The 15,719-nt window shown below is 37.2% G+C and overlaps 1 protein-coding gene across 6 annotated transcripts; it reads right to left on the reverse strand.

Annotated features, from left to right (window-relative positions):
- Positions 1 to 653: 653 nt before the first annotated feature.
- Positions 654 to 15,703, reverse strand: CIAPIN1 (cytokine induced apoptosis inhibitor 1). 6 transcript variants are annotated; one of them, XM_051979909.1, is made up of 11 exons: positions 15,543 to 15,703; positions 10,019 to 10,098; positions 9,689 to 9,755; positions 8,245 to 8,425; positions 7,358 to 7,510; positions 5,622 to 5,698; positions 4,891 to 5,059; positions 3,976 to 4,049; positions 2,969 to 3,084; positions 2,607 to 2,688; positions 654 to 1,989 (listed from the first exon to the last, which is right to left on the reverse strand). In XM_051979909.1, exons 4-11 carry the CDS (start codon positions 8,399 to 8,401, stop codon positions 1,879 to 1,881), a joined length of 939 nt encoding a protein of 312 aa, XP_051835869.1. In that variant the 5' UTR covers positions 8,402 to 8,425; positions 9,689 to 9,755; positions 10,019 to 10,098; positions 15,543 to 15,703; the 3' UTR covers positions 654 to 1,878. The 6 variants fall into 6 exon arrangements, with proteins under 6 accessions (XP_051835869.1, XP_051835867.1, XP_051835870.1 ...); XM_051979907.1 differs by having other exon boundaries at positions 15,473 to 15,703; XM_051979910.1 differs by lacking the exon at positions 10,019 to 10,098 and having other exon boundaries at positions 15,473 to 15,703.
- Positions 15,704 to 15,719: the final 16 nt, after the last annotated feature.

The following is a 15,719-nucleotide window of genomic DNA, read 5'->3' on the forward strand; positions in this document are numbered from 1 at the left end:
TTGGCCCTGCAGATTAGCAGGTCTTTTCTCTGGCATCCCTGACTCACCAACTTACTTTCTTCTAAACCTAACAGGGTGATAGGATAGTTGTTTCTGAGATACACTTAAGACTGTCAACTGCAGCAAAAAAGAAAAGTCACACTTGTTTAGTTCCTGATAATAATGGAAGCAGCAAATGAGGAGTAAAGTCAATAGCAGGTCAGCAAGTTGTGCCTTTCACCAGAGTCCAAAGACTACTATACAACAGGTTCCTCAGCACAAATGGAATGACATTCTGCTCTAAACCTTATCAAAGAATTCAAACACTGGAAAACAATGAAGTTATATATTCATTATTCTGCTCCATATATATATGTTTACGTCTAAGGTTAATGAGACTAACTTGGACTATTATTTCCTTAGAGCAGAAAACTGTAGGTTTTGACCCCATATGGGATCTCATAACTGAATGTGGAGAAGCAAAATTAAGATTATCAGTAAATTTTTATTTGTATGTCTCTATATAAAATACCTATGTACTTAGGGTCATGTAAAAATTCTCAGGTGAAAGAGATTTGCAAGTGGAAAAAGTTTAAAAAGCTCTGCCTCAGAGCACAACAAAAACATTTGCAGGAACCACAATACTGGAATGCAAGCAAAAGAATCAGCACAAATTTCAAAGATTAAGACCATTTAAAACTTTATTTATCAGTCACTGAGCTGCAATTCTAGTTCCCCTAAATCCACACATTTGTCAATATTTGGCAAAATTGGATCCTAGTCCTTAAGGTCACTAGCAAGGACAAGAGTGAATCTTGCACCAATTACAGCTGGTTTTAGTCTTGATCTCCAGATCACACAAAATAGTTCTGAGTAGATGAAGAAAGGCCACTCTATTCCATAATTGAAGGGTTATTTCTTGTGACACTGACTCCTTGGTGTGCCACAACATATAATAGGAATGTGCTATCTAAAGACAGAAGTGAGCTTAGACCCCTCACTTAGATGAAAGTGTTTTTGTTGCTTATTGCAAGATCAGTTCTCTCATCCACTCACACACAAACTGGTAGAAAGAAGTACACTACAGTAACAAATAAGTTTTATCTCTTACACACACACCCGTGGAGCTGCTATATAGAAGTGCATTATTCTAACACCTTTTTAAGTTTGCAGACATGGAAAAAGGAAACAGCTCCAATAATTCAATAATGGTCAGATCACAATAACAATGGTTTGAGACAGTGAGGCTGGGTTTAATTAAAAAATACGAATGGTTCAAGTTTTCAGAAATCCATTTGGACTGGAAGCTAGTTACCGTAAGGAGTTCATACAACACTTGACTATCTTTTCCAATAACCACAAACTGAATAAAGGTGCTTGCTCATAAAACGATTAGTTAAATTATCGATCAATTTAGGAGGCAGATCTGTGATCTGGCAATACATCACAGAAGTTTAACACTAAAGGAAAACTATCATGTTCAAGGGTGATATGATCCAAGCTGACAAGAGAGGTTGGGCTCAGGTCCCAAATACAGTGTGATCAGGTTACCAAATGCTAACATGGAGAAGGTAACTTCTCTAGTGTATATCTCCTTCTGCCAGCATTAATTAGATGGAAATTCCCTATACCTTCCTTTCAAGTCCCACTGAAGAATCAGATAGCCCAATGCAAATTAATCTGGCTGATTATATCTCAGTACTTTGGTTCACAGCAGCACAGATACCCAAATTTCTGCATATCTACCAAGCCAACCCCATCTAGGATCCCATCACAAGAGTGTAGGCAGAACCAAGGAGGCATGAGGCAAACAGATAGGGCTTGAAGGGTTGCTGAAATGAGTGCTGGAGTCAGTTTTTGAAATGGAATAATCCCCACAAGTCCCAGTGATTTTGTCTTTTAGGCATCGTGAAGATTTTTTTCATTCAAAAGGATTTTCTCTCCAGGTTTAAAGGCTGGCATCCCAAGGTAGGGGCAGCTGGCACAGCGGAAGGCATCACCTAAATAACACTGTTGAGAGAAAGAGAAGTTGAAACTGTCTACTAATCAAGGAAATACAAACTCAAAGACCAAGAGGAAGTAATCCCTAATCTTGCCACTTTCTTTCCACTAAGTGGTTCTGAAATAACACAGCTAGCTAAGATTTTATCCTCAGTAGAGATAAAAATACTAAATACTAAAATATTAAATGATGAAAATACGAAAACTTTACAGCTCCTGTGATAAATCAGAAATATCTAATGCCATGTAAATTAGTGAGTTCAGGACCTAACAATTTTTGGACAGTGAAAGAAGATTTAAAGTTAAAAATTCAAATAATGAAATGAAAATAAGTGATGAAATATACATGTGAAGTACTGAGTCTATTCATAAAAATGAAAATAAAAAAGATAGAGGCAGGAAAAATTCCTACCACAAAACAGTTATAGGATCTCTGAGAATGCTAATATCCTCATGAAATAGAGGACTTCTCTTCTCCAACATAGATCTGCTTTACTTTGTCTTACTTGGAATCATTTGAATTGTAAGCTATTTAGAGGTAGAAACAATGTAGATACAATTTTAGGATAAAGCCTAAATATATGCTGGATACTTTCTGAATTTTGAAAATCTACCAAAACATTTACATTTCCACAAGCTGACTTGGGTTGGGACCTCTTCTGCTCCTTCATTTTCTCCTGTTCCAGTTCTTCTGCTAAGCCACACGTGCTAAATAAGAGATAAGAAAGTATAAGAATTTAAAACTCACAAATCCTAAAAAATGTCTTCTAACAGTTTATGGTGAGTCCAAGGACTCTTTCTTTCCATCAGTCTTCCAGTCATCCTTTACATAGGACTAGTCCCAAAGGAACTACTTTCTCTATGGCCTAGGTAATATCAAAGGAAGGAGATATACCATATCACATGGAGGTATTTGCAAGAGTTAAGTTCCTCTCTTCTTTATTACACATTCCTTGAAAGAAAGTAATGAACCTTTCCTAATACTCACCAATTTTTACAGGCCTTCCTTTTTGCCCCTTCTCCACATGAAGCAATTCGTAGGGAAGCTGGATCTGGCTTCTTCAAATCCTCTGGATCCAAGAGTTCATCGGAATCAATGAGATCCTGGAACGTTTTCAGATTAGTCTAATGACTAAGAAGCTACCTCAGCTGAGAAGCTCTTATATAGTCATACTAAAAGAGGAAAGCAGTAGCATAGATAATACAAAAATTATTTATGCTTAGCATTGTACATCCAATTTAAAAGTAATTTTTGGGGCAGTAAGGTTACCTTCCTAGTTATGTTAAGTTCAATTTAACATTAAAATTATTATGCACTCCCTGATACACATTAGCTGATTACTGGGGATGGATGCCAAGACGAAACTGGATATTACAAAATAACCAAACATGAATTGCCCAAAAATAACAAAAAGCACTTTATAAAGTCTAGCTATATAGATATATACCATTGGCATATATCATGGATTATTTATAGTATAATTTCTATTAATTTTTACCTTGTGGATGGGAGGAAGGAAACAGGTGAATGGATAAAGGGATGAAAAAAATCAAATGACCAGAGAAGGGTTAAGGATTTCTCTAAGTGTGGAATGTTACATTTACAACTAGATGTAGATATCAGTAGTTTTGTAACAAGAAGTGTTCAATGAGGACAGAGTGATAAAAAGTAACTTTTCCCCATCATTTAAACGTTTTGAAAACATTTGAAAAATGAGTCCAAAAGAATGTTTTTAAAGTGACAAAAAGCTTTGTGTGCATACATTCATTTTAGGTCTATTATATTGAGTAAAAGAAAGAAAATCTTTTCAGTCAAATAGAAACCAAGTAAAAATGATGGTAACTTCACTGCTGAAATTCCATCAAAAAGCAAGAAAAACACAACCAGCAGTAATGGTTCTAACATATGACTGTTCATACCCAGCATAAAGGCTCTGACAGAGTTGTTGAAGATAAATCAAAATACCACTTGGATCAGCATTGGGCCCAACTTACCATGCCATCATCATTCATATCATTGGCTGAAAGTGTCCACAGTTTGGCAGCATTAGGATCCACAGCAGGTTTCTCTAAAATCAGGCAACAAAAGAAATATAAAGACAAGTCAGATATAGGATATGCGACACTAAAAGGTTCTTTCTTCCTAGAGGTACAGTGACTTTATGGATACCAACTAACTCAGCATCACACTACAAGGCAGGCTTCATCCCCCTTTTTAGTGAAAAACCCACAAAGATCAGCTCCCAAAATAAAGTATGCTAAAAAGAGATCTCAAGGCTTTTATTTCTGAATCAATCAGAAGATGCTGCCATTAGCCAGGTCAAAAATTAACAATATGGATCAGGAGGAGCTAAGTGAAACAAGCTCATTCTAGGGCAGATTTTCAGACAGGTCAGTTCAGGCAAATGTACATCCCCAAACTGGCCAAGCACAAGTGCATGATCAAATCCTTTAAACAGGACAGTTTGTTTGTTTACACTGCTCTTGTTCATTCTGTGATCCTGAGCACACAGGTTTCCAAAAATCTTAGGGAAGTCAGAATAATAAGAAAGAGAGCATCAAGTATCTGAAAATTTATCTGCATACTGCAATTTTAGCCAGTTTCCTTTGTTAAAATCACAATAGTAATAAGGGAAAGGGCAAGATAAGGATTTCTAGGTATAACTGAGCAAATTGATGTAATCTTAAAAGTGACATAATCTTAAGGGAAATCCCATATAGGGAAAATTAACTTTCTTAGCCTTTGTAAAGAATATGAAGAAATTAAATGAACCAGGTACACTTGTAACATCAGGTCTCTTTTCATAAACAAATTTAAATCAGTCACCTAGTTTAATCTTTAACATACTCTGCTTGGCCCAACAAGGAATTAAAATGTATGGGATTAGTATAATCTTGGGTTATTCTTACCTGATATGGCAGACTTCTTGGGGAAGGAAAGCTTAAGCTGGGTAGAAGAGCCTACTTCAAAGTTTGGTTTTTTGCCTATGACTTGAACAGAGACCAAGCTGTCACTCTGGTAACCCAAGTGCTCTTGTACTGAATGTACCTCCTCTGGGGTTAAGGATTCTTTTTGCAACTAAAATTCAAAATTCAAAAAAGGTTTAGTCGATGTTGAAAACAAAATTCACTCACGCCATTTTATACTTCTTTTTAGCATACCTATATAAAGAATATATAGATATTGTGTTATGCTTCATTTTTAATTTTTGACAAGGGTCATGACTAGAATTCAGTTTTTTTCTCTGCTAACACACATCTTTACAAAACTTGAGTGCTTTGCAAATATTATCTCTTTTCTTACTATTTCTTCTTCTCATGTAAGCAGAAAACAGCATTACCATGTAAAAGGGGAAAAAAAGGCAGGCACAAAAAACCCCAACAATAATAAATCTCAAAGATCTCTGTCAGAGAAAAGCAGTGACGTATCAGAAATTAAGATTGGGGTTGCATCATGTAATCGCAAAGATTCTAACAACAAGGAATAAAAAAACATCCATTTTCAAGAACAAACATTCTGGCAATATACTTTTAGTTAATAAAGCAGAAAAAATATCGAAGCATAAGGATGAATTTTGCAACATGGATTTCCTCTATCCCATGTTTTAGTAAAGTGAGTTGCAGCTCACTTGTAAACATACCTCCTTCACTTCCACAAGCCCAGAAAGTTTCAGGATTGAGCATAATTTAGCTGCTGTCTTCACTTTGTTTTCATGAACTATCCAAAAGAAAAAGAAAATCACAATAGATTTATAAAAGAATCATTAAAAGTCACGTCTTGTGTAGAACTGGTAAAAACTTAAAGCGGTACTTTATGTTTGTCTAAAGGTTTTAAATTGTCCTTTATTTTTTCCCCTTTATTAAAGCTATTTTTAAAACATATGCATGGATAATTTTTCAACATTGACCCTCGCAAAACCCTGTGTTCCAAATTTCCTCCTTCTTGCCCCCACCCCTTCCCCTAGATGGCAAGTAATCCTATATATGTTAAATACAATATATGTATACATGTTTATACAATTATCATTCTGCACAAGAAAAATCAGATCAAAAAGGGAAAAAAAAAGAGAAAGAAAACAAAATGCAAGTAAACAACAACAAAAAGTGAAATCTACACTCAGTTCCCTCAGTCTTCTCTCTGGATATAGATGGCTCTCTTCATCACAAGATCATTGGAACTGGCTTGAATCAACTCACTGTTGAGAAGAGCCACACTCTTCAACAATGAGATGATTTATACCAGTTCCAATTGTTCAATAATGAACAGAGCCATCTACACCCAGAGAGAGGACTATGGGAACTGAGTGTGAACCACAATATAGCATTTTCATTCTTTCTGTTATTGTTTGCTTGCATTTTTATTTTCCTTCTCAGGTTTTTTTTTTTTTTTTTCTTTCTAAATCCAATTTTTCTTGTGCAGCAGGATAACTGTATAAATATGTGTATCAGTATTAAAAAAAAAAATTACCCATGCATATGTTTTGTAAATAAAAAGCTATAATTTAAAAAATTTAAAAGAGAAGAACCACACCCATCAGAATTGATCACTGTGTAATCTTGCTGTTACCATGCACAATGATCTGCTGGTTCTGCTCATTTTCCTTAGCATCAGTTCATGTAAGTCCCTCCAGGTCTCTCTGAAATCATCCTGCTGATCACTTCTTATAGAAAAATAATATTCCGTATCATTCATATACCATAATTTATTCAGCCATTCCAACTGATGGGCATCCACTCAGTTTCCAGTTTCTTGCCACTACAAAGAGGGCTGCCACAAACATTATTGCACATGTGGGTACTTTTCCCTTCTTTATGATTTCTTTGGGATATAAGCCCAGTAGAGTCACTGCTGGATCAAAGGGTATGCATAATTTTTTAGCCCTTTGGGCATAGTTCCACATTGCTCTTCAGAATGGTTGGATCAGTTCACAACTCCACCAACAAGGTATCAGTGACCCACTTTTCCCACATCCCTTCCAACATTCATCATTATCTTTTCCTCTCATCTTAGCTAGTCTGAGAGGTGTGTAGTGATATCTCATAGTTGTCTTAATTTGTATTTTTTTGATCAATAATGATTTGGAGCACCTTTCCCTATGACTAGAAATGATTTCAATTTCTTCATCTGAAAACTGTCTGTTCCTATCCTTTGACCACTTATCAATTGAAAAACGGCTTGAAGTCTTATAAATTTGAGTTAATTCTCTATATTTTTTAGAAATAAGGCCTTTATCAGAGGCCTTTTCAAAGTGCTTTCAGAACTGGTCCACAGTTCCATATCATTTCACGAGTAGCAGCAAATACCTTAAGCTTATCTTATAAACCTTGGTTTAATACTTCAAATGAAGATTCAAGGAACAGGACACAGATTTCTTACTTGAGGTTGTCTCCACTGGCTCTTTCAGAAGGACTTGCCCACCTGGTCGAAGGATCCTAGCAATTTCTGCCAAAATTTCAGTACTGTGCAATATTGTACTTCCTGGAACCAGACCCGACAGAACAACATCGAAGCTGGATTCTTTGTGAGCAGCTGAGAAGGGAAAATGAAAACTATAACAAGTATCACTTAGAATGTCTGAGACCCACCAGCATGCATCCTCCTCTGTATCCAGGAATCTTAGAACTTCTATAGGTTCCAGATGGAAGGAGAGATATCTATCTTCTCCAGTTTAACAGTAGTTCAATGGACCTACTACTGTGATCCTATTACTCTCTGTATTCCCTTCCATCCATGCTCACACTGCTATTATTCTCACCAATGTACCTAGATCTATTTATATGATCAGGTACCAGAATAAATTAGTTAAATGAGCTTTTTTCTCTCTCCTATTATAATCAGTTATAAGATAAAGATGTACTTTTATGAGTGAATGTATACTTCTATCATTTCTCAACAGGAATCTGATAGCACACCAGTTTTTCATTAGCAAAACAGAAATCCAGAGTTGAAGACATTTTCTAGAGAAGCAAGCCCAAACAGAATGGACAGAGTCAGTAAGACTCATCTTCCAGAGTTCAAATCTGCCTCAGACATTAGCTATATGACTCTGGGTAAGTCATTTTATCCTATTTACCTCAATTTCCCCATCTAAAAAATGAGCTGGAGAAGAAAATGGAAAATTACTCCAGTATCTCTGCCAAGAAAATCCCAAATATGATCAGAAAGAGTTGGACATAACTGAAACAAATGAACAACAAAGAAGTAGTTCATACATCCATCCAGATCCTCCTAACCCTAAAGATGAGTCTAGGACAAGTTTTTACATTGTAATAGTTGGTTGATGTTTTCCACAGACACATGACTCTCGTCACCAGCCAGTTTCTGTAGTTTATCCACCAGACTTTTCAGAGCCTCCACCGAAGATGACCTATCCCAGATCACTGCCACACGCTGACCAGTTGAGATTCCATACTCTGCCATTGCTGCAATGTCACCAGTCTGAAACTAATGGCCAAAGAATGAATCAGTGCTGAACAGAGGCATAAAGAAACTGGATCTGGTTTAACCCAACAAGTATAATAAACACAATTAGAAGTTTGGCACAGTCTATACCAAGTACCCAGGGATGTTGACATTAGAAAAACATGCTGCTCAACAAGATTATACGATGATCAATTCTAACGAATGTGGCTCTCTTCAACAATGAGATGATTCAAACCAGTTCCAATTGTTCAATGATGAAGAGAGCCATTTACACCCAGAGAGAGGCCTGTGGGAACTGAGTGTGGAGCATAACATAGCATTTCCATTCTTTTTGTTATTTGCTTGCATTTTGTTTTGCTGTTGCTATTTTTTTACTGATTTGATTTTTCTTGTGCAGCACAATAAATGTATAAATATGTATGCATACATTAGATTTAACATATTTCTACCATGTTTAACATATACTGGGCTACTTGCCATCTAAGGGAGGGGGTGGGGGAAGGGAGGGAAAATTAGAACACAAGGTTATGCAAGGGCTGATGTTGAAGAATTGTCTATGCATTTGTTTTGAAAAACAAAAAGCTTTAAAAAAAAGTTGCTGATATTTCAAATTTTCATAATCCTAGGTTCCTAAACTAAGTACTAATTTCTTTAGGGAGATCCTTGATCTCCTCAGAACATGATGAAAAGCTAAGAAAATACAATTGGGGCAGCTAGGTGTCACAGTGGAGAGAGCACCAGCCCTGAAGTCAGGAGGACCTGAGTTCAAATCTGATCTCAGACACTTAACACTTCCTAGCTGTGTAATTCTGGGAAAGTCAGTTAACCCCAATTGCCTCAGCAAAAAAAAAAAAAAAAAGAAAAGAAAAGAAAATACAATTAGATTATATGAGGAGATAATAGTAAAAGATTAATTCCCTCCTTGCATCAGATCTTAACTTAGTCAAAGCATACAACACAAAACACCAAATGTTATTGTATATCTGAGTAGAAGTCATCAGTGACTCAGCAAAAAAGGGAAATTGGCAGACGTCCCTTGATCACAAATATGTATATATATATATATATATATTTTTTTTTTTGGCTGAGGCAATTGGAGTTAAGTGACTTGTGGAGTCACTCAGCTAGGTAGTGTTAAGTGTCTGAGACCAAATTTGAACTCAGGTCCTCCTTGCTCTACTTTGGCACCTAGCTGCCCCCACATATTTAATTTTTTAAGATGAAATGGTTAGTAAAATATTAATTCCCCTTTCACCAAAATAAATACCAAAAAAACAGTTTTACCTAGTTTGTAAATGTCCCCAAAGTTCTTTAAAGTCGATCTTTAACTGTCCCTTGAGATTTTGTGTGACTAAGATAAAGAAAACACATTAAAAAAGAATGAGGTTGGGGACGTTTACTTAGCTACTCCAGTGTTTTCGTTTTCAAATATGAATGCCACCAAATTTCTCAATTTATTCTCAATTCATTCTAAAAATAAGAACTAGAAATACAAAGTTCACTTAGACTTAAGTAGTCTACTAAGAAACATGAGGAAGACAAGGGGCAAAATCTAGCCCTGTACATTTCTAGTTGGTTTTACATGAAGAGCACTGAATTTGGGAATAATAATACCTGAATTTGAATCTCAGCTCTATTATTATCATCTGTATGATACTGGATAAATCAATCTCTCTGGGCCTTGGTGTCTTTATCTGTAAAACAAAGAAATTGTACTAGATAATCTCTTAGGTCCTTTTGGACCCTGTTCCTGACTTAATAGACTTCAAAAATCACAACTCCATTAGCACGACATTGAAAAACTTTCAGCACCTGGGGTTTCATACTCCCATATTTGTTTTAAGACTTGCTGCTCTTCTATTATTGAGTTCTTCCTGGAAGCTTCATTTTGTGAAGGAATTTGGGCCAAACAATCTCTTTGAGACAGTAACTTGTCTTCCTGTTGTTTGTATTTATATATTCAGGGCTTAGTTCAGTGCCTGGCATAAAGCAAACCCTTAATAAATGCTAGTTTCTTTGATTTCTTCTTTCCATTGAGTTCTAGATCTACAATCCTATGACTCTGGTCAAGGATGCATGAAGAACAGTCTTTTCTCTATAATCTCAAAAACATTTAATCTCAGGGGCAACTGGGTGGCGCAGTGGATAGAGCACCAGCCCTCAGGAAAAAAAACAAAACAAAAAAACTTAACTTCCTAGATTTTCTGGACCTTTAGAACCAAGACAGCTATTAGCTTTTTCTCTTCCAAGTAATAAACACCTGTACTGGAAAAACACACTGATATTTAAAATATATTTGAAAAATTCCCTGGAGAGACTTACATGAACTGATGCTAAGTGAAATAAGCAGAACCAGGAGATCATTGTATACAGCATCAAGACGATACAATGATCAATTCTGATGGATGTGGCTCTCTTCAATAAAGGGATGATTCAAATCAATGCCATTTGTTCAGTGATGAAGAGAGCCATTTACACCCAGATAGAGGACCGTGGGAACTGAGTGTGGAGCACAACATAGCATTTTCACTCTCTCTATTGTTGTTTGCTTGCATTTTATTTTCTTTGTTTTTTTTTTTTTCTTCCTTCTTGATCTGATTTTTTTGGTGCAGCAAGATAACTGTATAAATACATATATTGGATTTAACATATATTTTTAACATATCTAGCATGTATTGGACTACCTGCCAGCTAGGGGAAGGGATGGAGGAAGGAGGGGAAAATTTGGAACAAAAGGTTTTGCAAGGGTCAATGTTGAAAAATTACCCATGCAAATGAATATAAACTGCTTGCATTTTTGTTTTTCTTCCCGGGTTATTTATACCTTCTGAATCCAATTTTCCCTGTGCAACAAGAGAACTGTTCGGTTCTGCACACATATATTGTATCTAGGATATAGTGTAACCTATTCAACATGTAAAGGACTGCTTGCCATCTGGGGGAGGGGGTGGAGGGAGGGAGGGGAAAAACTGGAACAGAAGTGAGTGCAAAGGATAATGCTGTAAAAAATTATCCTGGCATGGGTTTTATCAATAAAAAGTTATTTTAAAAAAATTACCCATGCATATATTTTGTAAATAAAAAAGCTTTAATTTAAAAAAAAAAGAAAAAGAAAAAAATTCACTTGTCACCATCAAGTGACACTTTTTTAGCTATTCTTTGGGATACACCTCAGGAATTAATAATAATCTAAAAAAATCTTCTTATGTGATAAGTATATATTCTCCTAGTCAACCAGGTTGCTAGCCATATTAAATTCTTTATATCTCCCACTATCACCTAGGATTTCACATAAGGAGCATATAGTGGGAGTTGGATAAATAATAAATAAATATTTACTAACAGATTGAAAGAGTTCATAATCTTAATCAAGTGGACGGTAAGTAAATTATTACCCTGTTAGAAATAGTAAAGTATTTGCTTGAGAATGAGAAAAGAGTACTCAAGTTGGCCAGAGCAAGGTACCAGATAATGAGTTTCACCTATATAAGTTGGGCCAGGTATTATAAATAATGGCAATTCATCTGTAGCATATTTTACAAGTTAAAAAAAATTCTCACAATTAATCCTCTAAAGAAAACCATACAAGTGAGGGGGGAAAAACTTAAAGAGGTTACTACTAACCCTAGCTAGTTTCCTTATCTACAGGTATGTCACTAATCACAAGGGTCATGGACCCCTTTGACAGTCTAATGAAGCCTACCAATACCTTCTCAGAACTGTTTCAAATGCATATTTAAACTTATTAAATATATATATTCAAATACAGTAATCAAAATATTACAGACCTCTGGGTTCACAATCTTTGGGTTGGGGGTAGAGATGACAAAATGAGAGTATGGATTAGATCAGCACAAAGTGACCACTAATGGATATACACCTTCAATTCACCTGTTCTTCTGATGGGGGAATTAGAAATAGCACAGCTGAAAATCTATCTAGGTTTCTACCTCAGTACCATTTGCCAGTTCTCTGAATCAGCTTGATATAATGGGTAGGGCACTCGACTTGGGAGTCAAGAATACCTGTGTTCAAATTCTGCCACTTAGTAGCTATATGATCCTGGGCAAATCACTTCACTTCTGGGGTTAGACACAATGGCCTCTAAGATCTCTTCCTGTTCTAATATGCCTTATAATCCCTAGCCACTAAACTTCTCTAAGCCTGTTTCTTCATCTACAAAATAGGGGTAACAGTGCTTACACTAGTAGCTTAGAAAGGTGTAAGGAGCTTGCAAAAATACTAAATGAATGGCAAGTGTCATTAAAATAGTAAGATGCCCCTCAAAATAATAAAACCCCTACTTACCCCCATTTTTAAAAGTCCTGACTCACTAAAGTACATTGACAAAAAGAAACTCTTGGCTCAATACTAAACTAATTTTTAAAATTTCTACAAAAGCATAAGCAAGAATTGAAATTTTAAGCCATATGTTCCTGATCAAAAATAGAGATTATTAACAAAACTATCTGGCTACTAATAAGATTTAGGAGCACTGTTTCACACATAAAAGCCAATCAATCAAAAGCTTAGAAGCATTGAATTACAAGGATAAGGAAAGAGTTAAAGGTAAAGTACTAAGTTGCTAGAAATAGTTGCTTTTTCAGGGATATTAGAAATGCTTCATTACTTTCAGGGAAAATGGAAAATGCTGTTCAGTAAAATAGGAAACATTTTTTCTCCTAGATAGAAAACGCCCTTTGATAACATACAAAGCATTTTTTTTTTACTGACAACATTCCAATGCAATTTTCATTAAAAAAAAAAAAAAAACTTAGGAAGTTTGCTCGATTCTGTTTTATATACTGAATATTAATTTTTAGGTAGACATAAAATACCAAGCCTTTTACATCACAGCATCACAGTCACAGAAAATTATGAGTGTCATTGCTCATCCTCCTTTCTTATTTTCGTTTACTGGTGCCTCTGCTTCAAATGGCACATAAAATCTTTGTTCTTAATATCCAACTTTGCGTAGTGGGAGGCCTCTCTAGGGAGGAAAAAGGAGCTGGCTTTGAAGCTTCCTTTTCCACTGATAGGATCAGAGAGTATTAGCTCTGCACTTTACGATATCTCTATGTTCCAACGGGAACAGGTCACTAATTTAGAAGATATTAAAAATGCTTTGTGTCCCTACCTCCCAAATTAATATCAAATAGCAAGAGAATGGAAATAAAATGCTTGTTAAATATCAGTCCTAGAAAAGAAGGCCACAGGCTCAGCTTCCTAAGTAGCAGAGGAGGCACTGCAGAAAATGTTTAAAAGTTCAAACATGAAAACATAGTGTATCTTCAATCAAATAGTTTTGAGTCTGGCAAATTGGTCCAAAAAGCACAAAACCCACTCCCACAATAGGGGGAAAAAAGTCAAATTAACTAAGTAAGCCTCCTTAGAAGTTTTGACTTGAGCTAGCTTAGTAATTTTAAGAGGTGAAGTAGAAATATAAAGTCACAATCATGTTACTGACCTCAAAGTTAAAGACACCCTCCTCCACCTTTGACTGATCCTATACCCAAATCACTTCTACGAGGTTGTTGATGTCATCTGGTGTATTGATTACTTTACTATGGACAGCAAACCCTGAACCGTTAGGTCCCTTGGAGACTTTCAATTTCAATCTAAGGCTTAATTCTGTAAAATAGGTTGAAGAAAAATCCTGAAGATAATGACAATTACATTTCAGAAGGGAGATTTTTAAAAATAGAAAATGACAGAAATAAAGGGATCAACAAGAAAAGAGAAAACTCAGAAGAATGAAGATAAAACTTCTACTTCCAGAAGGAATTAGGTGAATTCAGGATTAGCTTGATGATGTGAGTAAAAAGTTTCAGTAATAATATCCACGGGGTAGTTTCCATCTAGCCTTCTCCTGTGACAATGAGGACAGAATTTGAGCTCTCGTACTTCAAAGATCAGTACTGACTGTGATGATGCCAGGTCTTGAAGAAAGACAAATAATTCAGGAATGCTCTTCTCTCAGATTGCTATTTTTTTCTAGTCTGATGATGGAAAGATTTGTTGTTGCTTCCTTCACAGAAATACCATACAACTGTTGGCACTAAATAATGGAAACAGTTTCACTGAGACTTGGGGGGAGGGAAGAGGTTCTAGTCTTCCTATAGGAAATTACCCTTAGGCATAAACAAGCTCATCCCACCCAAAGTCAAGTTCCTAGCAGATGTGTCCACAATTCAAACTTTTGTAGGTGGTGGAGTAAGCTCCCGGCCTCAAAAGCTGCTCGGCAGACTAGATCCCCGGTCTGCGATAAATATGACCCTCAGATTTGACCCGGCTCCCTATTTACAGCACTCAAATGTCATAGTAAAGTTGTGTTCCATCAAGGCACAAATACACCACGATGTAAGAGAAACTGGGAAAGGGAAAGAGAAGGTCTTTACAATGACTCCAATTTATCTCTTCTGATCACTCATCACTTGTCTCCTCTACCAGACATCAACGGTTCCCCCCCAGATAGTCCTGCCTGCAGCCTCCACACAGGCTGGGCCTCCCTCCTCTCGCTCACTCAAGAGTCCCCGGCTTCCTCCGGGGCGGCCCCTCCACACTCCTCCCATTGTGAAGGCTCCCACCCCAGCCCACGCAAGGTCCCCGGCACAGGGGCCCGCACACTCAGAGGATGCAATAAACCAATCTCCTCATTTTACAGATAAGGTCACCGAGGCCCCCAGAGGTCAAATGACTTTTCTGAAGTCATGCAGGATTAGAAAGCAAGGAAGGAAGGAGAGAAGGGGAGGGAGAGTCAAGTGGAGAAGAGACAGGAGGAAAGCTAAGGGGGAGGGGAGCAGACCAGGGGAAGAGGAGGGGGAAAGGAGCAAGAGGAAGGGAAGAGAAAAAGGAGGGAAAGGAAAAGAAGGGCGAGGAAGGGAGGAACGAGGAGGAGAAAGAAAGAGGGCAGAGGACAGGATAAAGGCAAGATGAGACTTTGGCAAAGGGAGGAGAAACGAGAGGATACCAGAGTTCTTCCGATAAGAAATTAGGGTTCCAAAGTATGGTAAAGCAATAGGGTAAGAGGAAGTGGGGTAACCGGACAGAGGCACAGCCAACGCTCACCCAGGGCGCCCGCACACTCGGTACCACCACAGTCACCCCAGCACCCACTCTTCAGCAGCCGGTTCCTCACCGTCCGGACTCTCGCGAGAAGATGAGCGAATAACTTCGCGGGGATTCAGAGGAGACTCGTAGATTGGGGAGAGACGGGGAGGGGAGGGAAGGAAGGGGAAGGGAAGGGGAAGGGGAGTGGATTCCGCGTGCGCACACGCGCTCCGACGGCGGAGGAGAGGCGGAGTCTCACCGCCCT

The sequence above is a fragment of the Antechinus flavipes genome, chromosome 2, assembly GCF_016432865.1.
Source record: "Antechinus flavipes isolate AdamAnt ecotype Samford, QLD, Australia chromosome 2, AdamAnt_v2, whole genome shotgun sequence".
In the NCBI taxonomy this organism is placed as follows: Eukaryota; Metazoa; Chordata; class Mammalia; order Dasyuromorphia; family Dasyuridae; genus Antechinus; species Antechinus flavipes.

Bases quoted from the DNA above. Each gene is read 5' to 3' on its own strand.
- CIAPIN1 (XM_051979911.1), bottom strand. From the start codon at position 8,401: ATGGCAGAGTATGGAATCTCAACTGGTCAGCGTGTGGCAGTGATCTGG. The intron at 4,050-4,890 runs GTAAGAATAACC...GCCTGATTTTAG, and splicing joins CAAGAAGTCTGCCATATCAG to AGAAACCTGCTGTGGATCCT. The intron at 3,085-3,975 runs GTAAGTTGGGCC...AAAACGTTCCAG, and splicing joins ATATGAATGATGATGGCATG to GATCTCATTGATTCCGATGA.